The sequence below is a fragment of the Lepisosteus oculatus genome, chromosome 5, assembly GCF_040954835.1.
Source record: "Lepisosteus oculatus isolate fLepOcu1 chromosome 5, fLepOcu1.hap2, whole genome shotgun sequence".
Classification (NCBI taxonomy): Eukaryota; Metazoa; Chordata; class Actinopteri; order Semionotiformes; family Lepisosteidae; genus Lepisosteus; species Lepisosteus oculatus.
This window is the reverse complement of record NC_090700.1, coordinates 10381361-10407937: the sequence shown is the minus strand read 5'-3', so window position 1 is coordinate 10407937 and position 26577 is coordinate 10381361. Positions and strand designations below refer to the sequence as shown.

Below are 26577 nucleotides of genomic sequence, written 5' to 3'. Positions count from 1 at the left end.
ATATTTTATTTTCCATACCTTTACCTTTATTGCCAATAATTTATAAATATATTTTGAACCTTTAAATTGTTTAGGATCAAAAGTTTTTCTCATCTCAAAAACACAAAAACATATTTGTGTAAGTAAAATCTAGGATTCCAACACTGGCTTCGGGCTTTTATTTGCATATGTTGTGGACTATAGATATAAAATAAATCAAAATCAGTTTTGACAAAGTGGTTTCAGTGTACTTTGATAAGATCATCCAAGTTATCGTTAAGTCCTTTGTTTTCACCTGACATACAAAAAAAGTTCCTTTTTGATTAAGAGTGGCAACGTGTTTGAATGTATAGCAGTTTACAAAAGATTATACTTCTTTTCTGCAGCCCTGTCTGTGTTGGATTTTTGAGTGATTCTCTTTTATGTCCTGTGGCTTAGTTCCTGGCTGGATTGTGAAAATATGCATGCTCCAAGCACCCCTCAGGCAACTAGATATTAAAGAGCTCAGCTGAACCACTCATGGGCAAAAAGCACCTGTCTGCAACAAACTTAACATAAATGGACACTTGGCTTTACATTTATTTTTATTAAAGCTGAAAGGTTATGCTGTCTCAACATTAGCTTTTGGGTTTTATCATATACTCCATCACAGCAATAGTATACAATAATAATTAATATTTTATTATTCAGTAGGTCAGGAAATAAACAGGGTTCACTTACTGTTCATCTGAATGTCATTATAAATGGAGGATCTCAATGACAAAGATGGATAGATAAGAGCATGTTATGGGGAAAACTATGAAATTAACAAAAGGGCATGATTTGGTATCCCTACACAGACATAATGTCAACATTTTGGTATAACAAGGGTACTCATAATTTGTGTTATTTATTTATTTTTTGTCAGGGTACTCCATACTTCAAGCAATTATGGAAAAGGCAGGTCAAAATGGCTGGCAAGTCAGTGCCATCTGTGTGGAGAATTTTAATGATGCCAGTTACCGGCGGCTTTTAGAAGATCTTGATCGCAGGCAAGAAAAGAAATTTGTGATCGACTGTGAAGCCGAGAGACTTCAGAACATTTTAGAACAGGTAACCTAATTATTTTTCAATTACTTAATTTTTTTTGGTAGAGGTCACAAAAGCTTGTACTATCATATTCTACACAAAAAAAAGAATTGTCTTTGCTGAGATATATAATGTATACTGTATAATGAAGGTTTAATTCTTTCATCAACCTACTTGATAAAAGAACTCAATCTAAAAATCTTGATGCTTGTTCAAAATAAATTGCACTTTGGGGCTGACGTCTGATTCATCTGGGAGAGATCATTGAAAAACCTTCAGAACCATGCTTTAAGAGTTTTCACTTCTACTAAATCCCAGTTCAGCTTTTTAAACACATCTTGAGTCAAGTGCCATGATGTGACTGCACGCATTTCAGATAATTTTATCCTTAAGCTTAAAGTCCTCACATTGCATTGTCAGAAACGAACAGGAGTCCAAAAAAATAACGCAAAGGTCTTTTTTAACTTTGAAGGTTTTTTCCCTTATCCACTGATGTGTGCTGAATGCCAGACTCAACTCTCTCTCTACTTCACTGCCTGGAGCATCTTAAACTAGAAATGCTTAATATCTACAGCCCATGCAGTGGGGAGTCCTTCATGTTTAAGCAGCATGGCTCTGACTAAACTCCTTATTAGAAAATAGATCAGAGCAGACTAAACTTGTGCCCGCTGTCTAAAGTTATCTGCCTTTTTGTCTGGATTTATTGTACCATAGCTGTGGAGTGTCACCAAGGAAGAAACCAATCAACCAGGTCAAGGCATCAAACATTTCCAGTCAGAATGGTAACAGCAGAGGTCCAGAAAAAAAAGGATCTTTCATTCACCTGCCTCACTGCTTTCATTTATTTTCATTTGTTTGGTATGCTGGTGTTTCACAGTGTTAAGTAATGGGGATGCCAGAGAATATTCCACCAGTAAAGGTTCACAGCCTTGCTTGGACCTTATTGTGCCGGCAATTGTGGTTCATAATCTGGCCTTATGATTCTGCAGTGGGAACTCGCCAAGTGGTGTCCCTTAGCCAGCTGGGGGAGAATTGGCTGGCCAGGGTATCATCATCAGCAACAACCAGTCGCTGGCCGGACACTTGTGACCTGGCGTGAAAGCTCTGTCTGTCATTGATGTTTTGGATTTGAGAGCAAAAGTTTCCAAGTTCAAGTCTGTGCCTTCAGCCCTACCAGACAAATAAAGGGGCTGTAGCATCAGGCTATATCATTACCAGCAGACAGTTCCTAATTGGAGGATATCGGAAGAAAACCTAATTGTCACATCTAAAAATACAATTAAAAAGATGAAAAGAAATCTTTCAGATCTTTTGGGCAGTGAAAACCCTATGACATAGTTGTGTTTTTTTGTCCCCAGTCACATACGTTGAGCCAGAAAGTAAGTCATTTGTGGAACTTATTTTTTGTTCTTTGGCAATCAGACTGTATAATTACCAATTTGGTTAAAAAAATCAAATGAGGATCACACAAAGCATGAGAAAACAACGAGAACCAAGGCAGAAAATATCTCCTTCTGCAGTTTTGTACCTTTAATGACAGTAATTATTATCTTTAGTGGTCATAAAGTAATCTCTGTCAAAAGTTTTGCTTCTGTCATTTTTTTCAGGCAATGGATGGGTAAGTTTGCCTGTTTGCACTTGATTACTGTACATTAATTCATTGTAAGGCACAGCTTCCAATTAATTTGATGTAAGAAAACTTGACAGAGTCACATCCCCCCTGTTCGCAAGTATTATTCTAATTTATTTACTGACAGCTGTGAGAAGCGATAAAGCATGGTAGTAATTCTCCCCTTTTTTCAGATTGTTAGTGTTGGAAAACATGTCAAAGGCTACCACTACATCATGGCAAACCTGGTAAGGGAAGTTTTATTTTACCTCTTCTAGTAATGAAAGGCTTACTGTGGTAGAAATGAAATTAGTGCTCAATGTGATTGGATTGCAAGCACAGGTGTTTAAAGACCAGGTGAGTAAATAAGAGTTTGATGGGCTACATTACTTTTGTTGACAAAGTCTGGCACAGGCCCTTAAGGGAAAGAGAATTTGTTTTGCCCGATTAATTTCATTGAATTATGGCATGAAACTCCTTTTCAAAAAGCACGTACACTATCGGAGAAACAAACTATGATTATTAGACTCCTTCATATTAGTAAGGCAATTGAAAGAGACACATTGTTGATTGTTGATTGTTTAAAGAGACACTGTTGATTGTAAATTGTTGATCTGTGATTGAAACAGCAACACGTTTCATGTCATAATGAGCTTATCTGTGTGAAGCAACATCTGGACATTGTGTCTGCCATATATTCAGTGAATTTAATAGATTATTGCCATACCACGCTGCTTATATTTAAATTCCATAGTCTTTATTTTGGTTAATACCATTTCAGGTTTTGTAATACTGTTATATGTATTGTTTAATCAAGTGGCTAGGATTGGGTTTAAGTATTGTTTATAAAGGAATTAAAAAATGTGGACCATTTACGGTTGTGTTAGTCTCTCTATTAAAAACCACTACAATGCCTGTCCATGTCACTTTGTGCCACATGATAAAGCATTTTGACAAGGTGTTTGCTGTGGAAAGGTTCTGTGTGAAATACAAAATTGGCTCAAAGACTAAACTAAATTATGAACTATTTGAATAACATGCAACATAACCCATATTTATGCCTATCTAATAACTATGTCATGTTGCAGTTAAGGATTACTGTGGTGTACTAAGCTATAAGCACAGTAAAGTGTAGTGCAGCAGAGTAAATTAAGTCTGCATAAGTTGATAAAAGACTGGTTGACTTTCATAAGGGCTTGGCCGTGGCAGACTGTTCTGAGGTGTAGAGACCCAGGAGCTCAATATCTTCGCTTATTGAAGTGCGGCTACTCTGTCTTGCAGGGGTTTAAGGATATCTCCCTGGAGAGGTTCATGCACGGTGGGGCAAATGTAACAGGGTTCCAGCTTGTGGATTTTAACACCCCCATGGTGATTAAACTCATGCAGCGCTGGAACAAGCTGGACCAGAGAGAGTACCCAGGGTCAGAGAGCCCCCCAAAGGTAGGGTGAAAGCTGCTAAATACCTCAGTAACCACTACTGTCTTGTTGGTATTCAACAAACTCAAGGGTTTTGAACACCACTTGAGAAGCCTGACTTTCATCTATATAGCAACAATATAGATTTCCTAAGAGGTCTCCCATCTCGGTACTAGCCAGGCCCCATCTAGCTTAGATATTGTTTTCATGGGATAAGGTTAGGAGGTAGTAATACTGCTGTCAATGACCCTTGTCAATCCTCCTTGCAGACAGCTTTTTTTTGTTATACCGGTTCACACAATGTATAGATCCAAAGAGAGACAACCACCGAAAAATCCAAATTGGAAATGTTTGCACACCACTGCTTTCCCATTTCTATGCTTTCATTATGAGAGTTGTTTTTTTTTTCTTCTGAGGTATTGTGTGGAGGGCTTCTCCATGGTTAGTCAAATGTCTTAAAGCTGATCGTACCACGATGCTCGAGAGTTCAGTGGGTTAAGAACCTCTTGTGCCCTCAAAAGATTAGGATCATAAATCACTGCTTTCTTTTATTCAGTGCAATGAATTCAGTTCTTGCTGTACCCACACCATGGGAAAGGAAATCAGACATCCTTGTTTGTGTTCCAGTTTAACGCAGTGTCCTTCACTCATTACAGTAATCATTCTGACAGGGTGACCCAATTTATTTTCAGAGATGCTTATTAAAACTGTCACCAGAAAATAACAAATTTGTTTAAAGGCCTTAATACTTGTCAATCATATAAATGTGTACAGTGCATATGCAAACATTCGTATAGATTATGTGTTCATATTTTTGATTGTTTTATATATCAGTTTAAAAAAATATATACAATATAATTAATGTAAACAACATAATTCAAAGTAGGATTTGTATTTTCATTGATGTTTTTTTATTACAATTAATGCATTCTTTATTCCTGTACTGTAAATGTATTACTCTTTCTGAATTTGCCTTTAGATGACGAACCAGCCCACTAAGCATACTGTTTTTCCCCCTTTCTTGGTTTTCACTTTTGAGAAACTCTGCATTCCTGTTCAAAGTCACTGATATTCCAGAGTCAGAGAATACGTTATTACCTCTAACATCCCCTGTGGTAGACTTTCATAAGAGCCTGGCCATGTGCAGAATAATGTGTTGGTAACCTTTTGGACTGTGATACACCTGAAGAACCCAGGGATTAACCAAGTCTGTGCTAAAACAGCTTCAGGCGTTAAGAGTGAATGGCAATTTGCTGTATAGTAGCCTCTTCTGAAAATTCTGACTGCAGAAGGGCGAGCCAAGGTTAAAAGATCCCAGTAGACTAATTTGTGCAGAGAGGAGGCCATTAAGGAAGGAGAAAAGAGCTTTGAAATTATAAGCTTTATTAGTGTTGATGAGTTTGCACGGATCAACAGGTGTGCACATACCATCTAGACTGGCTTCTTGTACTCACCATAAACTGAGCAGAGAGGCTCCTGTCATGGACTCCTGACATTTCTGTAAGAAAATGAAACTAATGGCTTAGTCATGCACAAAAGTGTCACACACATATAAAATGGCACTGTTGCATGCAAATATACAGTATATATTATTAGACTGTATTTTTTCTCCTCTGGGCACAGAAACTTCTCAAACATAGAGAGGTTTGCCATCTGGTACTCATGTACGTACAAGAAACTTGAAGGATTGCAGAGAGGTTTATTTTTAATTAATATACTTTTCATGTCATTGGATACGAGAGAGGAAGCTAAATGTAAATTAATAATGGTGAGAGAGCTACTTCCAACTATGAGAATACTCATGGCAATACCAAGAAAGCTTATGGAATGGAGACACATTTTAAAAAATAAACTCTTAATCAAAAACTGTCATGAGCAGTCTTTGTTAATGTATGTTATATTCAGCAATACTTGCTGTGGGTTACTAATTTTATTTTTTAATATTTTTTTTTGAGAAAATATTTAGTATGTAGTATACCACATTGGTCCATTTGAAATAGAATACTGGTGCTTATTTTTAACCGCATATATATTTTTAAAAATGTTTCTTTTCTTTGTCAGAGAGACATCTCAGAGACACAGTGGAAATGAGTCATGCCTTATTTTGTTATTTTCAACTTTCTTTAGTAAATGGCCAGACAGCAGGCCAAGTGTTATTGTGTTTTTTTCAAAGGGTTATTAAACAGTATCCTTTGGAAATATTTATCCCACTGATTAGTTCAGTCAGAAGACAATGTTTGGCATGCATGTTATCTGTTTGGTGCTAGTTGGAGGCCTTTCAGAATGGCATCAGGACAGAAAGTCAGCATCAGGGCCTGTTTAACTTACTAGGAATCAAAGAGAGTTAAGCAAAACATTGATAACAATACAAATTTCTCTGGGTAGCAAAACAAATGGTTTCCTAGAACTATGGATCTAGGTGTTTGTCTCCGTTGTTGTGGTCTTAAATATAATTTTTCTAGCCTTACCTTGCATGGATCTTGTAAAATAGTAGGATTTGTATTTTTATCGATGATTGTTTTTTTACATGAATGCATTCTTTATAGATGTAAATGCATTACTCTTTCTGTATTTGCCTTAAGATGATGTACCAACCTTATTTTATATTTTGTTTTTCTTCTTTGCTGCGGACACCCTGTTGATGTGTCTATCCTTTGCTGAACTCAATGAGGAACAGATGATAATAGCATCCTACCATCCATTTTCTAACCGCATCATCCAATACAATACAGGGTCACGGGGGAAGCCGTAGACAAACAGGCACACACAGACACAAACACGCACACACTCAAGCCAATTAACCTGCCGTGTGTTTACACTGTGGGAGGGCACCGGAGCATTCGGAGGAAACCCACATACATATGAGGAGAATGTACAAACCCCAAGCAACCTTTATCAAATTTCAAAATGGCAATACCCAAGAGATTCACTTACGGTGTTTTGTATGGGTGTGCTCAGGAATGTGAGACAAGTCTCATTAGCCCACAACAAATGTTACCTGAGTATTGCTCTGTGTGTGATAGTGGTGGGAAATGGCTGACAGGACCCTTGTGTTAAAATACAGTAGCAATATGCTCAAGGATTAGCCTGTTCACACAGGGTGGTCATTATTTAATACAGAGATATCTTAAATGTCACGTGTAATTTGTTAAATTTATGTAGTGGAATAATACATGAGATGCCTTGGCCCTAAATCGGTATCAGGATTTTCTTCTCATTAATCTCCTTGATGTGGTCCTTCTGTGATCCTTCAGTGCTTTTATGGAATTGTGTTATAGGAGAGATATGCCAGAACTAAAAGAGAAAGCCTATGCTTTTCTCTACAGTCAGCTCTTATGTACAGGATGTGCTCAGAATGCACAGGGACAAAATTAGACTTGGGGTTTGAGTATTCAGTGTTTCTTTTGTTTGTCATTCATGTGCAAAACTCATGAATGTGTCTTAATTATTTAGGATATCATCATTTCAGCTTTCTCTTGACTTCAGCTTGATTTGGATATTTTCCCCATTGATTCTCCTTGAGCTATATTCAAAGTGTGGTACTTCCAGTAGCCTTTACATTGAAGGTACCTACAGTATCATGCTTTCTCAAGCAAAGATGTACACTATAATAGATAAATTCCAGGACACTCTTTTGCACCAAGGTATTAATTATGTATTTTGTCAGCCACTGTAATTTAAACTGTTGGATTTTGTGATTACTGTACAGTATACGTGGATTGGGAAGATTAATAAATGACATTCAACGTTATCACTTAACGTTGTTATTCAACGAACAACTTTTAGCTAGACCTGCAGTATGTATTCACAACACTTGTCAGAACTCAATGCATTGAGAAACTTAAAGTAAGGGATGAATGAGCATTCTATAAACTTCTGAATTATTTCTTTGATGAATTAGCAATAGCTTATTAAACAACATTTAACAAAGTAAATGTGACCCTATATTTCAATAATGGCTCTTCATCAGTTTTCTCTCTTATGTCAGATTGCTTATTATACAATTCCCTTTAAAACTACTGCATTCCATTCTTCTTATTGCTGAGATGAAACTTGCTTGAATTTTAAAATGTCAATTACACAATCAAATCAGATCATTATGGACTGATTTCGACAACAAATAATGAACCCAAAATAAACATTAAGCCCTAAGCAGCATATGCAGTATATGCTGCAATTGGTACCAAAACCCCGTTAATTCTGTGACTGTAAAGCTTGGGTCAACATTCCTGGTCCTTGAGGAAATTTGTGTGCCGGCTTTCCAGGCTTCCGTAAAGTTGTAGCACCTACAGCCCTTGGGAAAACTTAAATTGATCCAGTTATGCCATAAATTAGCTGATATTGTCATGGTCGTCATCCCTCCTCTAAAGGGCGCCCCTACCTTTTTCTGTATTGTTCATAGTCTAGTAGTTTCACCTGTGTCTCATCCCCTTTGTCTTATTTAAGCCCGGTGTCTCCGCAGTTCTGGGCTCAGCTTTGGAAGACAGACACCCGAAAGCCCACCTATCGCTTTAGGACTTAGGAGTAGCCCGAGAGCATAGGCTTTATCGTGGCGTCCTGACCTCTGAGTCCGGGGCTCGGAGCACCTTGCCCCATCATGGTTTTAACCTTCCGTTTTCCTAGTTCCCCGTTTCCTGTTTTTTATTGTTTTCGTCTCGGATGGACCTCCCAGCATTGGACATTGGACTGTGCTCTAACTACCCCTTTGGACTTTATTGGATTTGTCGCCTTGGCCTTTCTCTGTGCGTGGGATCACCACTTTCACCACCCCCTGTCTGTCGACTCGACCTAACCTTGCTGTGCCTTCCCTGATGTGCTTCTCCAGACACTTCTGGATTATACCGGCATGCATAGGGTCTTCAACAACACACCCCACGGAAGTGGGATTCGGCTTCTGTGACAGATATTGCTTATTAACTGCCAGGTTACTAAATGACCTATAGAAACACTGTCCTTCTGGGGCTAAGATTGGGGGCACCTTCTTTAAAACGTCTTCAATTTAAAAATGAGCTCTTTATCATGTCACATAGTCTATCTTCCCTGTAATTTAATACACTGTATTATTAGATTGATTGCATAAAGCCAGGACTTTAATTTTCTATTGCCAGTACACATCTGCTTTGACATACGATGGAGTGCTTGTGATGGCAGAAGCATTTCGCAACCTTCGGAGACAGAAGATTGACATCTCCAGGAGAGGGAATGCAGGAGATTGTCTTGCAAACCCGGCAGCTCCCTGGAATCAGGGGATTGACATGGAGAGAACACTGAAGCAGGTAGGAGGTCCCAGCATTTTCAGGTTTGATGTACAGTATCATAAGCTGGAGACCCTTTCAATGAATACAATATGTACTGTAGGTGGTCCATGTCCTTAACAGAAGGGTTTGCTGCCAGTGCAACACCTGAAGGGATGACATTGCCTCTAGTAAGAGTGCCCGATTCACTACATTTTCCAGCTCTTCACAGCATTATTCAGTGTGCAACTTTGAGAAATGTGAATCTGCAGTCCCGGGCAGTATGCAAAACGTGTTTCACACTTGTTGTATGTATTTTCTCTTTTTTTTTTTATTTCCATCTGCATTGAGACCTGAACACATAAAGTTGCAATACCGGATGTCACCGTTTCTTTCTCATTTGCCCTGATAAAACAACAGAAATGAAAATGTTCACAAACCCAGACAATTTAGATTATGTGCAAGGTCATCTTTCTCTCGTGAGTCCCTTGTTGATGGTAATTTGACAGGCGAGATCCTGGGGCACAGGTCTAACCACCCTGCTACAAATTTAGAATTCATGTGTGTTAACTTCTGTATGATTACAAGGGAAAGGTACACTGGTCTCCTTCAAAAATTAAGTTGGTTAAATCCATCGAAACTCGCATATATTTTTGAAATTTTACAGTTTTAGTTTAAAATCAAAATAGAATTCTGTGCTCCTGTATGTCTTATGACCAATCATTAACAGCAGAAGCCCGTGTCTTACAAATTGTACTTCTGTTATCATTCGGCCCTGATCACCCTGTCTGTAATATATTGCTTAATTAATGTTGGTTGTTGTCATTTTCTTTTTATCATCTTACTTCCAGTTTTGGTACTGAAGGGGATGAAGAAACACATTCCTATTAACTTTGAAAGTACAGCAAATAGTGTCCCTAATGTTTTATACTGATTTTGTTTTTAAGGTTCGTATCCAAGGTTTAACGGGAAATGTTCAGTTTGACCACTATGGACGGAGAGTTAACTACACTATGGATGTATTTGAGTTGAAAAGTAATGGACCTCGAAGGGTATGATCATAACAATTTTTTACAGTTTTTCACTTAGTCATTTCTACTTTTTAATTATTTTGGACAAAACTAGACTTTTTGACCCATTGTGTTCTTTCTTTTATGTGTACTTTCTAGCTTATGTCCTTAGAATGAGAAAGCTTAGCTCCAATGCACTTTTCTGTTTAGACAATCATACTGTATTTATTTTGTATTACAGATGTGGAATTAATACATTTTTGGAAGCAGAAGATTTTATGGGGCTTATAAAAAATGTCATTTAGGCTTACGGGGAAGGCTTGTCCAATTAGTCATCAACAAAAACTCTGATTTTAATACATAATTTCAAATGGAATTCTAACTTGTTTTTAATGCTTTTTATATAAAGCTTACACTGAGCGTGGATGAGTAACGTTACTTTCATGTGAATTTTTAATGATGTTTTCCAAGAAGCGAATAAGTTTCTCCAAATCATTTTCCATTGCAAAGCTGCAAATCATAATTTCTGCAGACTGCAGATTTTCTTTGATCCAGAAAATTGTTTCCATGGTTACCAAGAGCATTTCTTTAGCTTCTGCAGTTTTAGATCTTGAGTGTAGTTTCAAATCTGTGCTTAGATATTGCTTTAAATAACAATAGCAGCTGCACATTTAAATTAATAGTATTTATACTGGCTAAATAGAGGAAATGGAGAGGAATTCAACAGATGTTAAACGCCAAGTGTTATTATGGTCTTTTTCTCTGTTGAATATTGTAAAAACAAACCTTCCAATTTCAAAACTGGAAATGAATCACAAAATAAATTAATCCGCTTTTCTCATTGTTTTTTTAAGTCAGTGATTAAAAGTATAAAGTATTTTCCCTTCCCACTTAAATATGAGTCTCAAGAAAAGTATTGATAATTCTTATACTGTTGGGAACATTGTGTTATAAAATAGTGTGGTATAATTAATAAGATGATAGAATACAATGCAAACCAGTGTTGTCTGATAGGAAGTAAAAATGCTGATGACTGTTAAAGCACAGATGAAATTTAATACAGTAAGTTTCATCTGTTTAATACTGGTTGTCAGTCTGGACTGTGCACTCCCTAGTAACCAAATAGAAAGGAAAAGCAGCACAGGAAGTAGAGTAGTACAGGCAAGGAAAGGAAGCCCACATTAGTCAGCTAGGAAAATCTGCCTGTTTTGCTCTCATGCTGAGCTGTTAGCAGGAACCCAGTTCAAGACAGAGGTTTTTTCCCCCAACATATGAATTGTTGGCTGCTACAAAAAAATGTGCTTTCATTTATTGTGCATCCTTTCCTTTCTAGTGTATCATGCCTCAGAAGATGATATCACTGCCTCAGTTTTGTCTTTTGTGTTGGCAAAGTAGTATACTGTACACATGATGTTTTTCTAGTCCAAGTATATCTGTTGTGCATCAAATTGACTGAACTAGTTTAGTAATATCTGTTACTTTTTTCTACTATCTTATGGTTTCCTAGAAATGTGTTTAGCTCTTTTCCTTAAAACTTCAGCTGCACTTTAGTTGTACAGTATGTACAGTACTACAGTATACGTAAGAAAAGGGATATTGCTGTGTACAGTATATGTAAAAGGTTATTTCCAAGGTTATTTCCAAGTAAATGGGAATATTAAAAGTGAATTGACATTCCGCAGTATTATCACTGAAGCATACATAAAAAGGAAGGTACAGTTGCTTCTCATATCCAAAATATAAAAATAAAACAGCCTTGAGAGTTTAGTAACTCTGTGACTGTGTTGTGATTTACAGATTGGTTACTGGAATGACAATGACAAACTGGTTTTGATCCAGAATGAAATCTTGCTCCCCAATGAGACTGCTGCCATGGAGAACAGAACCGTTGTTGTGACTACAATAATGGTAAGATCTTACACAGTCTCTTCTATCTTTAAAACACAATTAGAATTTGGTTTTCTTTGTATACCCTAGTATATAAATGGGTTTAAGTTTATTTTGGCATTCTATTTTTTTTTTGCCCCAAAAGAAAAAACAATGCAGAAGGAAAAAGGTCAATTGGTGTTTCTGATGTAGCTTCCAGACTCGCAACTGAGAATCTTAATTAGGTGATGGATACTAAAAATGGGATAAATCAAATGCTGTTTTGACTTATCATGTAGACGTTTCAAGATGCTCACAAATGTTCACAAATGTTCATAGCATGTTATCTGTTGAACATTGCAAAAAATGTACCTTGGCAAATATGATTATCAATATTACCTTATATGAACATCTGTGCTACTAAGGTACAAGAAGAATGCTGTGCTCACTCTGTATCGTGAAGCATTTCTAAAATGGTATTTTTCATTTTATTTTTTAACTGAAAAATAGTTTTTCTTAATGGAGATTCTTATGTGTGCATGGAATTCAAAATGTCCCATTTCCTTTTTTATACAAAAAAAATAACAAGGTAATCGAGAATTATACTTCAGCAGCATCCTCCTCTTTTCAGCCTCTGATGAAGAATCCAATATTAAGAAATTGATCCAGAAAAGGACAGAGTAACCAAGATGCTGGAAAAGTTCCTTTCTAAAGGCTTTCAAGTATTTCAAGTATAATGGTTATTATACACCTCATTTTGTATGGACTGTTGCTGCTTTAAAGATGAACTGGACAATCCATCTCTTTTCCACAAACAAAGTGAGACATTTTACAAGAAGCCCTTCTAAGATTGATGTCTGTGATGAAGACTGGTGACACATCACACTTATAATTTAATCAAAAATATTTTTTCAGGATTCACCTTTGGTTTGGTTGTTTCCTGGACAAAACCTCAGACATAATTTGCTTGGACATTGAGTATGCAGTCTCCCCAGAACCATGCCGTATTTTTCAATCTTTGTACCCTGCCCTGTGGTGAATGGAAATGGTTCTATATTTGAAGTCACGTGTTTACCAGACAGGCTACACCATTGTGTTTCCATCACAAAGAGCAGTATGGTTATCTAAACTATACTTGTAAGCTTAGAAGTGCTATCATGAACTTACATTCAGACATTGGTTCTATTTTTGAGTGCCCATGCAATGCTGCATGAGGTAATTGCTGAAGCCTCTTTATGATTTCAAGTCAGTTAAAGATATTATGTGTATGTGCTTACATCTCTTTCCACTCTCATGAGGTGAAATCACTTGTTGTTGACCTTTTTAAGCACTTATTTTGGTGAGCATAAAATATTTTGTTTGTTTTCTGGCAATGTTATGGGTGTAATGTAGATAACATCACCCGACTGTACTATAAATTGTGTACAGGGAACAGTTCATTGGTGGTTAACAGTATAGTGGTCCTCCATGAGATACAATCCAAAAGCAGTTACATGCGGTACAACTTTGCCCAAAGTCATTCTTTTAGCTCTACAGCTATAGCTCCTCAGTTTGAAGGTTTCTTTTGTGTAGAACAGCCAAGTAAGGCTATTCTGTACCTTGTCTTTTATTTCATGTTCATACTGTGAAGAAATACCTGAAATACTGTAAGCTTGTGTTAAATATCAACCAATAGTATTGCATTGCCAAGGACAAGCTAGTGAATGCAGCTTTATCCAAATATAGCAAAATGCATTTGATTGACGGCCAAGATGTCATACAAATGAAATACCTTTTCATTCATGCTTGAGAAATATTCAGCATGTCATGAAGCCAGTGAAGAAATAAAATTGTTTTGTGCCATGTATCCTCTGTGCTGTATTTTTTACTAAAACTTACATAAGAGAATGTAGATGAACTTAAACAAATAGCTCTAAATACCATATGTTTTTCAAATCATATGCCTTTTGGGAAACAATTCCTATACTGATAGTACAGAAACACCAAGTCTGTTCTTTCCGTTAAATTAAATTTGTTGCTTAGAACTTTGAGCCAGAACATATACAGTACGTTAAAATGTTTGCAATTGTGTCACAAGTAGAATAGCTAAAGTCTAGAAAATGCACGAGTAATAATAAAAAGTATAATTTTAAAGTATTAACGCATAGATTGTTCAAATTGCATGGTGTAATTGGAGTAATTAGCTTGCCTTATTGCTGTGAGGAATGTCTGTTCTTGGTTTTTTAATCATTAAGACAAAGCCCTAGGATGCACCAGTAATTATTATGGTCAATAACTCTGTATACTGAAGATGTTGAGCCATACTATTTACACATTCTCAAAATAACATTCTTCAGCGAGAATTACTGTACAGGATTTGTGTGTTAGGTGGAACTGGAACAATGCCTGGTAATTAACATTGATCATCTCAACTGCAAAGTCAAAAAAGTGCTGTTTCAGAAGATTCAGTACAGCAAAATGAAACTTTTTTTCATCCTGTTTACCAACAGATAAGCAATAAATCAAATATCAAGAATAATTATACATACCTAAACATATGCTCACAAACATATAGCCTGATATTACTCAGAACACTTCCTTAATCTCTAAATATACACCTCTTGCAATACCTGTCTTGCTATTGTGTCTATTTACAGATTAGAATTCTATCTCCATTTTGCCATTCTTTAACTATTGAAATTGTCTCACACAGTTTTCTCAAACATTTTATGGTTTTCTTGCCACTCATATATTAAAAATCAGTGTTTACAAGCAGATGTACTGTATTAAAACATATTTGTATATGTATAGAAAATGGAACCGGTTGTGGTGTTTATTTCATTTTAATTTATTGTTTTTTAAAAAAGCGCTTATGACATGATTTTAAAGTCTTCTTTGAATGTTAAGTAATAGCATCCAGTGATGTTTGACTGCTGCATTTACGCAAAGGAAGGGGGCAATCAGAAGTGCTGGTGAAACGTACTTCAGAATGTAAAAGGACAATTTTGTATGTATAAGACAATATCCTGTGCCATTTATGATCATACATCTCTGGCTTGCACCCTTGTTTCATGTTACGAATGTAAACCATTTGTTTCAGCAAATCCTGTTACTTTTGTGCTTTGCAGTATGTCCAGCACTTAACCTCCATCTGAGGAACTGTCACTCTTTCAAAGACGTTGATAGAATTCTACCATGGAGTGCTTGTGCCCAGTATTAAGCACAAATTCATCAATATGATATTTGAAGAAATGTAAATGTACAATATTTGACTAATTTCACAGATTCAATTGGAAGGACCAAAAAATAAGCTCTTATCTATAATAATGTAAATTTAGTATACCATAATTACTATATTTAGTATACGATATGGTTTTCGTTGAAGTATTACAGCTTTGACATTACAGTTTACCAACTTAATACTTCACTCTTTAATTTTAAGTATTCTGATGACCTTTCTATCTTTTTTTGTGAAATAGTTTCTTTTTTTTTCCTCTGGGATATAAAAGCTTTGTAACCGGTAAAAAATCCTAAAATCCTTGGTAGCACTGACACCTGTATGCCATGGTAAAAAAAAACCCATTAGAATTTCATATTCCATAGCCACAACTTAGAAATAGTTAAGCTAGTCCAAGTACAGTAGTTTACTAAATTGTCCTACATATCGACCATGGTAAATGTCTGAAGCATCTGAAGAAAAACAATTTAAGGTGCTCTCTTATCCAAGATAAATAACCTGCAGTTGTTGGTTAATTAAGATCCACATTCCTTATTTCAGATGATTATTTAATTTATTTTATTTAGCATCTGTAATTATTTGCAAAATGTAAGACTACAAGTGAACCTTTGTAGAACCTGCAAAGATCTTTTCCAAGGAGTGCCAAGATCTTTTTTTTAATGGTCAGGAGTAATTTTACATACGGAGATTTCTAGACATTTCTATTTTCTTACATCATTCATATTTTAATGCTTTTCTTTGCAAACGTGTCCAAATGATCACCTCCTGTCCCAGCTTTAACTTTATTCAATGTGGAAAATGTTTGTGTGGAAAGAGGGAAATGTGACACATTGTCTAATGTTACAGGCAGTATGATATGATCATTGATCATGTCCTGGACATTGGTGCAAACCTTTATCATAAAATAGTGAAGTACTTCTTGCGTGTAAAGAAGTACCAGTATTAGCAATATGTCACTGCCCTCTTTCTCTATTATTATTTTACCAGAGAGCACTTTTAAATGTTTTTATAAAATATTTCTATTATATTTAAGAAGGCTGTTACACAGATTGATCATTCTGAAAAATCAGGAAATGTCAGACTGTACAACTGAACAATATTTGAGCAGTCTAACATATGCTATGTCAGAAAAATTAAAGTGCAGTCAGATTTAACAAAATAATAATTTCATAGTCTGATCATGAAAGCATTGAAGATCCTAGATTCTAAGGAGGTTAAAACAGATTCAAGCAGAGAAATGCCTTTGTCATCTTTAAAGTAACTCATAATTGATTCTGTTTCAGCTCAAAATGTGAAATATGTGAAATGTGAAATATGTTCTTTAGCTCTGCTTATAGAACATTAATTGAAGAGCCTCAAAGCAAATAAAACATTCATGCTGGTGTTCAGATATTCTGCACTCAATCAAGACATGAGTGTTCAGTTTGATTTTTCTCACACCAAATCATTTTAACTAATTAATGTGACACTGGGAAAGGGCAGGAGAAAGCTGCTCACCCAATGGCAATGGGTCTCTGCATTGAGAATGGAACTCCTTCGAGACAAATCATTAAAGAACACTGTGCTAAGAATTTGGAAAGCTAGCAAGATGGCAAGCTTTGATGGCAGTTTTCCATTGGGAAACTATGATTTTATCACTAATAGCTAACAACGTTGTGTTGTTTGTATGATCCCACATAGAAAATATCCTTAACTGTAGCCTCAATAAATAGGAGTAATTTTGTTATACTGTACATTTGTATAACATATACTTTAAGTAAAAATAAATTGATTTATCCTCTAGCTTTAAAACTCCAGACACTTTCAGATTTAGGCAGAAATGATTTGTTTAAGTTTTTGAATTTGAGTGACTTTTTTGGAAAAAAAAAGATGCAGAATGGAAATCACTCCACAATTGTTAATTTATGTTTCTTTAGCTTGTTACCTCAAAAAATATCTTTTTTCAAATTTATTATCGATAGAAACATTGATTTATTACTGGCCATAACTTCCTAGTGAAGCTTCTGAGACAGGATAATAACCTTCTTGATTATATTAGAACTATTTTTTCTATACAATATGGGGACACTCAACCTGCAATATGTCTGTACAAGTTTATTGTATGTTGTGTATTTTCAGCACTGATTCACATTTTCGTGTCTTCTGTAAATGGGAAGGTGTTCATTGGTCAGTTTTATCTCCTTGTCATTTGTTGTTTTAGGAAGGCCCTTACGTCATGCTGAAAAAAAACTGGGAGATGTTTGAAGGGAATGATCAGTATGAAGGCTACTGCGTGGACCTAGCATCAGAGATTGCCAAGCACATTGGCATCAAGTACAAGATATCTATTGTGCCTGATGGGAAATATGGAGCCAGAGACCCAGAAACCAAAATATGGAATGGGATGGTTGGAGAACTGGTATATGGGGTAAGGAGAAATTCTTGGTATGCATGTCTTTTCATGCACCCCGCCTTTCAGCCCATCTTCACCCTCACAGCAGCCTCCCTGGTTCAATCCTAATAAGTGAGGGGATTTGTCCCCTTCATTTTACAGCCAAAGCTATAATGCCATACACTAAAATATTAAGTATGCAGTCCATTTCTGTTGATCATCTGGTCACATAAATTAGAATTTGACCGCCTTAATGAAATGAAAATAGGCACATACTGTACATACTAAATGTATTCCTTGTGGCCTCTTTAGGAATGTCCCTGCAAAACCCCAAAGGAGTAACTTACCTTCTACAGTATAACCATCTTGTATACTTGTTATTTTGAAAGTCACAACCATTTATGATTAAATGTTAATTCCTTTCTGGGATTAATTTATAGGATTTCCAGAAAACTTTGCTTGTAAATCACTAACACAGTCTGTTCCATGGAACTTCAAATTGTAGGACATGTTTTTAGACTTCAGCTCTATCCAATTTCCTTCTTGAGCTATAAGCATTTATCTTTTTCAGTTCCGTATTTGTATCATATATTAAACTTTGCATTAAAGATTTTTTTGCCATAAATTTTCTGAATAAATGCAAAGGCCAAGTATGCTAGGACTTTGAAAAGATAATAAGATGCCATGACAGGAATCTGAAGGCAGAGATATTTGTAATAAAACCACATTCATTTTGAAATTGTATGTCTTTGTCAGAGGACCATGTATGTTATATATTTTAATAAGCTACAATTTCCTATACAGTGTACTTTAAAAAAATAGTTTAAAGATGATTCTGTGGTAATATGCAGCTAACCTTGTCTCAAGACAGAGCTCTTGCCAACAAGTTAAGGAATTAAATAAGATTATTATTGGCTGCGATACCAGAATGTTCAATTTTATCCTTAAAACAGGAAAAGCATAAATAAGGTTTTGTTGTTTCATCCGCAGAAAGCAGAGATCGCCGTTGCACCCCTCACCATCACCTTGGTACGAGAAGAGGTTATTGACTTTTCCAAACCTTTCATGAGCTTGGGGATTTCCATCATGATCAAGAAACCTCAGAAATCAAAACCTGGAGTCTTTTCCTTCTTGGACCCCTTGGCCTATGAAATCTGGATGTGTATAGTCTTTGCCTACATTGGGGTCAGTGTGGTGCTGTTCCTTGTCAGCCGGTTTAGCCCATACGAATGGCACACTGAAGAACCAGAAGATGGGAATGAAGGGCCGCCAAGCGATCAGCCTCCCAATGAGTTCGGTATTTTTAACAGCCTCTGGTTTTCCCTGGGTGCTTTTATGCAGCAAGGATGCGATATCTCACCAAGGTGGGTCACACAGCTTTTATCTCTTGGCATTTTATGGTCAAAACACGGATGCCATGGTGCATATATGTTACGACCATTTTTCTTTGCGTTCTAAAAATCTAGGAAAGAATCTTTTTCTTGGTAGAGCTTTAAAATAAGTGGCTTGTACAGATATCTATCTCTGAAACAAAAGTAATAGATGGGAGAAATCGTAGTTCAAATAAAGGAAACAAATGTTGATTTGCCAGTCCTTGTGACATTACAAACATTTATCATATCTCTAATAGCTTACCATAAGAAAAAAAACGGAGATCTCTCAACTGTATTTACACTATACTAAGTCATCCTCTTATTTCAAAGCATACCTCTTGTTAAATCTTTAACAGTCATGGTAAGGTTTATCGAACAAATTGTTGCTGATTTGATTAAAAAGTCTCTCACCGTGTGTATAGTAACTTATATACACCATGCCCAGACTGTAAAATGCATGAGTTAAAGCTGTATTTTCTATCCTGCTTGGAGGACTACCGTGTTTTTGCTGCATATTGCATTTTACGGTCAATGGTTTTGGTGTATATAAATTTTTAATGCACCAAGTGGAAAAATCAAGCTTTATTTTTAGAACATTTGTAAGAAGTTAGCTTTCATAATTAATGACTTTAGAATGCAGCTTAGTAAAAAAAAGTATTACAGGGTATCCAGTAGGGTGTGGAATAAAATTGATCAGATGTTTCTGAAGAAAAGGACTTTAACTAAGTTGTATGCAAATGGACAGGCTCTTCCATTGTAGTGGTGAAAGACTTTGAGTGCCTTGCGATTCATAACTAAAGAAACGATAGTTTTGTAATGAACGGTAAAAACTACTATGTCTGCACTGTGTCAATAACTACTATTTCTTTTGCGCTACGGAGATATCCATATCCTGTCTGTGAACTTCACTGTTGAACGTCCAAATTGTAGCAATGTTGTTCTGCTTCTTCATGCTTCTTTGTGTAAATCTGTGATGCTTCAATGTAAAATCCTTTAATCTTGTCTCTCTGTTCAATTCATGTCATCATTCTGTAATGTCTTCTATAAAACTGTGTGCAGTCTTGTCTGTTGCTTCTCTGAACTGATGTTTCTCTGGGGCTGAGGTGGCTTGGGTTGAGACTTAAGTAAAGGAGCCACCCAATCATCCCACAGGCAGTAGCTTGTTGTATACATTTACACCTGTCCTACTTCTCAGGTACATAAATAATGCATTCTGTTGTGCGAGAATCTGCCATACCCTTCAGTCATTATGGCTAGGTTTCATTGCTTACTACCAAATCGATGTTAGACGTCGTTCTGTAACATGCTTTCACCATTTTGGTAACATGCATGTCCTGTTAGAGGTCTAACTTCTGAATTCTTTGAAAAGGAGAATATATTTTCCAGCCACCCAGATAAAATGGGCATTCATGAGAAAGAACGAGAAGCACTCAGAAGCAAAAATCAGCCACCCAGGACTTAAAGGTACCAAGAATGCAATCAAAATAATAGTGCCATTACATCACGTCTATAGCATCACAAAGGCTATAGAGGAGCTATAATTTTGATTTAATCCAAGTAGACGTTTGAATTTAGGATTTCTATGTGCACAGATCATACCTGTAAAAAATAAAGTTTAATGTCAAATTCAGTTTTGTAAGTAGGTTCTGTAAATCCTGTCCTATTTACTGAGAAATTGGCTATTATCTCAAATATTTAACCCTTAATCTTCCAATTAAAATGTCTGACATCTGACCTGCTTTGTTGTTCTGTTAATAAAATATAATCGTCTTTGACATGCCTTTACTTACAGTAACATTATCTAAACCACTATCAAATGATCTCTTTCAATTTTTTTTCTGTCCTGCATTTTTTGCAGTATTAATAAGACATGCTTTATGATAACAGCTTGAATATTTTGTGCTGATTTGTATTGGTGATTTCTCAGTATATATACGACAGAAATTTGCGTTATCTACAGCATGGGTTTACTGCAGCTATAATTAACTGTATCTCCTTTATGTATGGTCTTGTCAATATTCAGTATACACTGTAGGTTCCCATCTGTCAGTAACTCTTCTCCTTTTAATATAAGGTACCATTATTTACTGATGCATGAGTCTTTACAAGATTCATAATATTTGTTTCTGTTTTCTATTACTTTTAGATATTAAGGTGCCTCAATATTGCAATGTCTTTAAGACATTCTGAGTTGCACGTGTACCAACATTGTGACTATCATATCATTGGTGTGACAGTTTTTGTTCCTGGGCTTTAATTTTATTGAGACTCAGATTAAATCAAGTCGCTTCTACAAAAAGATTAAAATCTTTCATTTTTCTGTCCCTCTTTAAATAATTTATTTAGCTTTTACGTAATGTGAGCTTTTCTGTTGTCTTTCTGGGTCATATAAAAGAAATAATTAAGGTGAGTTCAACTTAGTCTATTCAAAGCGGGATACATCTCTGACAAAGCAAGGTGAATGACCAAGGGAAAATGATGACACAACTAAGAAATGGGAAAATTTTTAGGACTTTTTTGCCAAAATTAATAGATTTTAATGAATAGTTAATGTAATTGTTTGCCTTGAACATTGCATTGAATTTTATGGACTAACTCTGTTAAAAGCATTACAGTGCCTTGAATCAGCGTGATAGCCTGAATAAAACTCTTTCAGCAGCTTATAACCGATGTCTCCCAAGGCAGGAGTTTTAAACATGCTGTAGAGTACTGAAATGTGTTGGCTTGATTTTCTTAACCCAGAACTGCACAATGCCCAGACCTCAATTTTGTAATGGAAATACCAGAGGTTATTTTCCACTTTTGATATGCAACCTGAGTACCCTTCAACACTTTGTTGGATTGGCTGGTTTGTTTTTTCCCCTCTTACATTAAAATCCTTTCCATTTGAAAAGCTGAGTTCAATAACTCGCTTTTAGAGAAAACGTTTGTGGTGACTGTATTTCTAGATTTAGGGGTAAGGTACTGTATAACATGGCTGGGAAAATGCCATTGTGATTGAGCAATGTTACTGTTATCTACAGCTCATTTCAGGAGGGAGATTACAGCACATAATTTGAGTGACTGTGAGTATTGAGATATTTTGACAGCTGCCGGGCGCCAGATTGCTCTTATTAGAAACAGAAGTTTCTTGCTTGGTGTGCCTTTGAAAATGCAGGAGACAGTTTTCATGCTAAGGGCTACCTCTTTTCTAGTTTCCGTTCCAATGCGGGGGCTTTGTTTCTTTCATTCAGAAGGGATTCAGAGGTCTTTGGGAAATTAATTGCTTTTTACAGTTCTGTTCATGCCCTGCTAGCATTATAGTATGTGCCTTTATATGTTTCACTGAGTCACAGCCAATTTGCACTAGTGTTAGGTTTCCTCATTGGTGCCTTTTATAATTAGCACTATAGGAACAGAATACTGTGTGAACTCTTAATTCTTTAGATGACAGGAACAGGACTGAAAAGTGATTTCCAAATTATAGAGTTCAAATTGAAGTTGAATTACAGAGTTCAAAATTGTTCAGATAGCAGCGTGCTGAAAGTGGGAACATAGAGGCCTGTCCTGTTTTAAAAGGCTATCGCCCATTTTTCAAATTGAAATTCGGAGGAGTCATTGGTTTTACTCTTGCATTACGTAAACTCAAATCAGTGAATCATTTCCATTCTGTCGAGGATCGTTAATTAGCAGGAGATTATTGGCTTTGTGGCGAGTGTGTTTCCGTCTCTGGGCATGAATGCCCCATGCTATCCAGCCATAAACAAGGAGCAAAATGTTCCTGACTTTGTTTTCTTTCCTAATAATTAACTTTACTTTTCAGAATTATTTTTTTCTCACAACACACCAACACAAGTAAAGTGATTAATTAGGTACATAGAATACAGTTGCAATATTTCAGATCAATTGTTACAGCAGGTATTTAATTAGTGTTTAAGTTCTTCCTGCAGAACAAAATACATTTTATTTCTGGGGTAATTTACTGTAGTAGATCTAGCCCTCATAATCAGTGGTGTTGTTTGTAGATTGCCTAGAGAGAGTAAAGCAATGCAGGAGTTCATTGTGATGCAAAATGAAAATATTTTAGTTAACTGCAGGTTAATTACTTTATAGTCTAGTTCTGGGGTTTTCTACTGCACCCCTCGACGGGATAGGATACCTTCCAGCAATGATACCACTTTGTAAAGTAATTAATAGCGTTAGGGCGTACAGGATCTGTTACAGTACTGTACATCATTATGTCTCCTTGGTAACCAGGACTTGGGAAGAGGATGACAAATGGAGATGTTAGTTAAACTGGGGTGAAGTGGTTCTCTTCACTAAAAGAAATATTGGGGGGCAAATATGGATTTACTGTTTTAAATTTAGATCATAGGTTTTCTCTACCTTTTACAGAATCTAATGAGTTTTTAGTTTTCTGAAAATTTGCACTAAATCTTAAATTTTGCGGTATTGAATGGCATATCAAAAGGGGCTGAGTGGTTTAAACATGTGGTGAGTAATGGGCTGAGTACCACTTTGTTTTAAGTGTTGTTCTTAAGTCCCTGAGTTACAGATGCTGAAACGCAAGAACTTATTACATCTCTTAAACACATAATATTCCAACTTCTACTGAATAAGGTGGTTTCTGAAATGCTGCTTATATATATTATAAGTATTATATATATATATTTCTAAGAAGATGCACTGCTTTAGACATCTAAGACACCATAAGGAAGTACAATACAGTATGTATACAGTATGTTATGAACCAATTCATATTCACCTATTTATTCAAAGCCTCCACTCTAGTTTTTTCACTATTAAACAACTTTGATTTATTAATATAATTTAGTGTTAGAAAAAGCCAAGGCTGTCATTTAGCAATCTTAAATGTCCTGATAAAAATGTTCACAAACAGGATCACAACATATTGGGGTAAAATATACATACACTGTAAGAATCCAACATCAAGTGTTGTAGGAACTAATTTGTCACATTTACCATTGAAATCTAATTACTCCTCATGATCATCATTAGTTCCTCTCTAAACATTTCTTAAGCACTTTAGGGCTATTCTTTGTACCACAAAATACTGATCTAACAGGGTTAACTTTTATCTTAAAATAAAACAGCAACGTTTTTAGTAGAAATTGTCATAGAATTAGGTTTCTGTATGAGGGAACAAAAATACAATGAAAAGATCAGAACAATGCAAACTACAGTACGTTTATTGCACATCAGTGTACAGTAGATCTCTGTTTTGAGTGAACATGATTTGCTTGCCTTATACTATACATTGGATCTCAAATACATGTTCAAAATGAATGCTTTCAGCTCCATTAAAATATTCTGCAAAGGCTTTACTTTTCAATACTTTCGTGATGCAAGGGTTTAGGCTTTAAAATGTAATACAGTAGATGCTATAGATTTGGTTGAACTGGACTGTATGACAACACCATTGTGGTGACAACTGGTAAAAGATGTTATTACTAACTGCAAATTCAAGATAGATGTAATACAATGCATAGTCTTTGTTGATTTGTGGTACTAAAGCAGGTGCCATGTAAACTCTTGGCACTGTAGTGTGCAGAAGAAATCCTGTGTGTGGAAGTGTGTGTTCTATTGCCAAAGTGACCTTGAATTACAATAATATTGACTCCCTTATTGTGGTTTTCCCCTCAATATCAATGATGGCCTCGACTCCCTTCAGACCTAGAGTACAAGCTCTCTTTTATTAGATGCAAATTTGAAATCAATTCTAATTGTATTATTCATGGCTATGCAAGACAGAGAAGGAACAATTCCAGTAATGCTTAATCAGATTTTATGAATCTGTTGGCTAACATATTTCATTTTTAAAATGTATGACCCCTTTCAGACATTAATTCCATATTGTTATCCCTGATGTCCAGAAGAGACAGTGTCCAAAATATTCTACCCAGACTTAATAAAAAAATATATATATTTCATATAATATTTTTGTTTCAGATCTGGAAAAGGGACTTTTTATTATTCAGTTTCCTAGCAGAGCATTGATGATAATATTGTTCCTTAGCCACTAATCACATGAAAATGAAAGTTTAAAATTACCCCAGTATGAATCAGCGCTTGAATATGGTTTTACCCACATGCATAGCAAAATTGATTTCCAGTGATTAAATTCTTAAACAGAGCAATTTGAATACATGCTTTCAGTGACAAAGCCCTGTGGCTTTGCACTTGATATCAAGTCTGACCTGCTTGTTAATTTGTTTTTCAAGGCCAGAAATGAGTAAGACTGCTGTTATTCTTTCACTTTCTGAGAGATGAAACACTTTTACAGGTCAAATCCAGAGAGCACAGTCCCTCTGTGCCATCACGTAACAAGTCTAAACAACCTTCCTGTATTTCAAACCAAACATTAAAGACTTTGATATAATGAGGAAACCTCTTTCCACTTCAAATGATAGGAATTTGATACCAGGTATTTAAGAAGGCAGTTCACTTTTTTTAAAATGAGAGACCTTTACTTCCACTGACAGCAATATATTAGACTGTTATCATTGTGGCATTCGAAATTTCCGTGACCATGATTAAATTCGCCATTGGGCCACTTTCACAGTGGAAGCTGTAATCTACTAACATCATCATTTCTCGTGGCCTGAAAGAATGCAGTGACATTTGAAACAGCTGCAGAAGGTCTCTGTGGCAAAATAATAGTGGTTTTGCAGTAAATTGCACCCTCTCATCCTGCCTCTGCATTAGGGTTTATTCTCCCCATAAGGTGTAGGAAAAGGAAAGGGATAACTTCAAAATGAGGAGGTTTGTTTCCAGGCCACCCATCTGTAGGGTTTTGTGTCATTCAGACTGCGTCTTTCTAAATCATCCTTCCCATTAAAATAATCCAACTGGGAAAATTAGAACTAACAGAATTAGATCAATCAGTATCCACTGTGTCAATTTCAAGTTGGTTTGTTTCATATAAACAGGACATCTCCCTGAAGATTTGGCACGAAAGAAATATAAACTGAAGAAAAATTGTAAGTAATATTGCCAAAATCCTCCAGACTTTGTCTATTAAACTAAAAATCTCCTAAACAAACAAAATGCTACTTTTTGGTCTTTTGTATTGCTAGGGCAGAACTCTCTATTGTTATTCAGCTCTCTGAACTGCATAAACTCTGTTCATTAAAATTATATAACAAGAACAAACCATTGGATATTGCCTATTTGTGTGCCCCTTCCAGCCAAGTTGCACACTGATTAAATAAAGAATATTAATTTGCATAGTAATAGTCCATAGCACTCCCAATACCATGAACAAGCTGACTCTGGGTTTATCAGTATGCTTTCAGTTTAGAGTGCACTGTTTTAAAATGTTTCTGCAAAGAGAAAAAATGCTTTTATTATCTTGAGGACTTGAACTGAGCTGTATCCCCGATTTGTAATTGTATATTTCATTACTTCAAGATCAAATGGAAAACCTTAGCCCCA

General features: G+C 35.9%; 1 protein-coding gene across 8 annotated transcripts in view; it reads left to right on the top strand.

The window, feature by feature from the left end:
* The window catches only part of gria4a (glutamate receptor, ionotropic, AMPA 4a), an 85093-nt gene that overhangs the window by 43765 nt on the left and 14751 nt on the right, over window positions 1-26577 (top strand). For all 8 annotated transcript variants that reach the window (XM_015341635.2, XM_015341632.2, XM_015341631.2 and 5 more), the window contains 8 exons: window positions 887-1071; window positions 2851-2904; window positions 3938-4096; window positions 9181-9348; window positions 10254-10358; window positions 12114-12224; window positions 17600-17806; window positions 18761-19134. In XM_015341635.2, coding sequence (XP_015197121.1) covers window positions 887-1071; window positions 2851-2904; window positions 3938-4096; window positions 9181-9348; window positions 10254-10358; window positions 12114-12224; window positions 17600-17806; window positions 18761-19134 — 1363 coding nt within the window. The remainder of the gene's footprint in view (window positions 1-886; window positions 1072-2850; window positions 2905-3937; window positions 4097-9180; window positions 9349-10253; window positions 10359-12113; window positions 12225-17599; window positions 17807-18760; window positions 19135-26577) is intronic.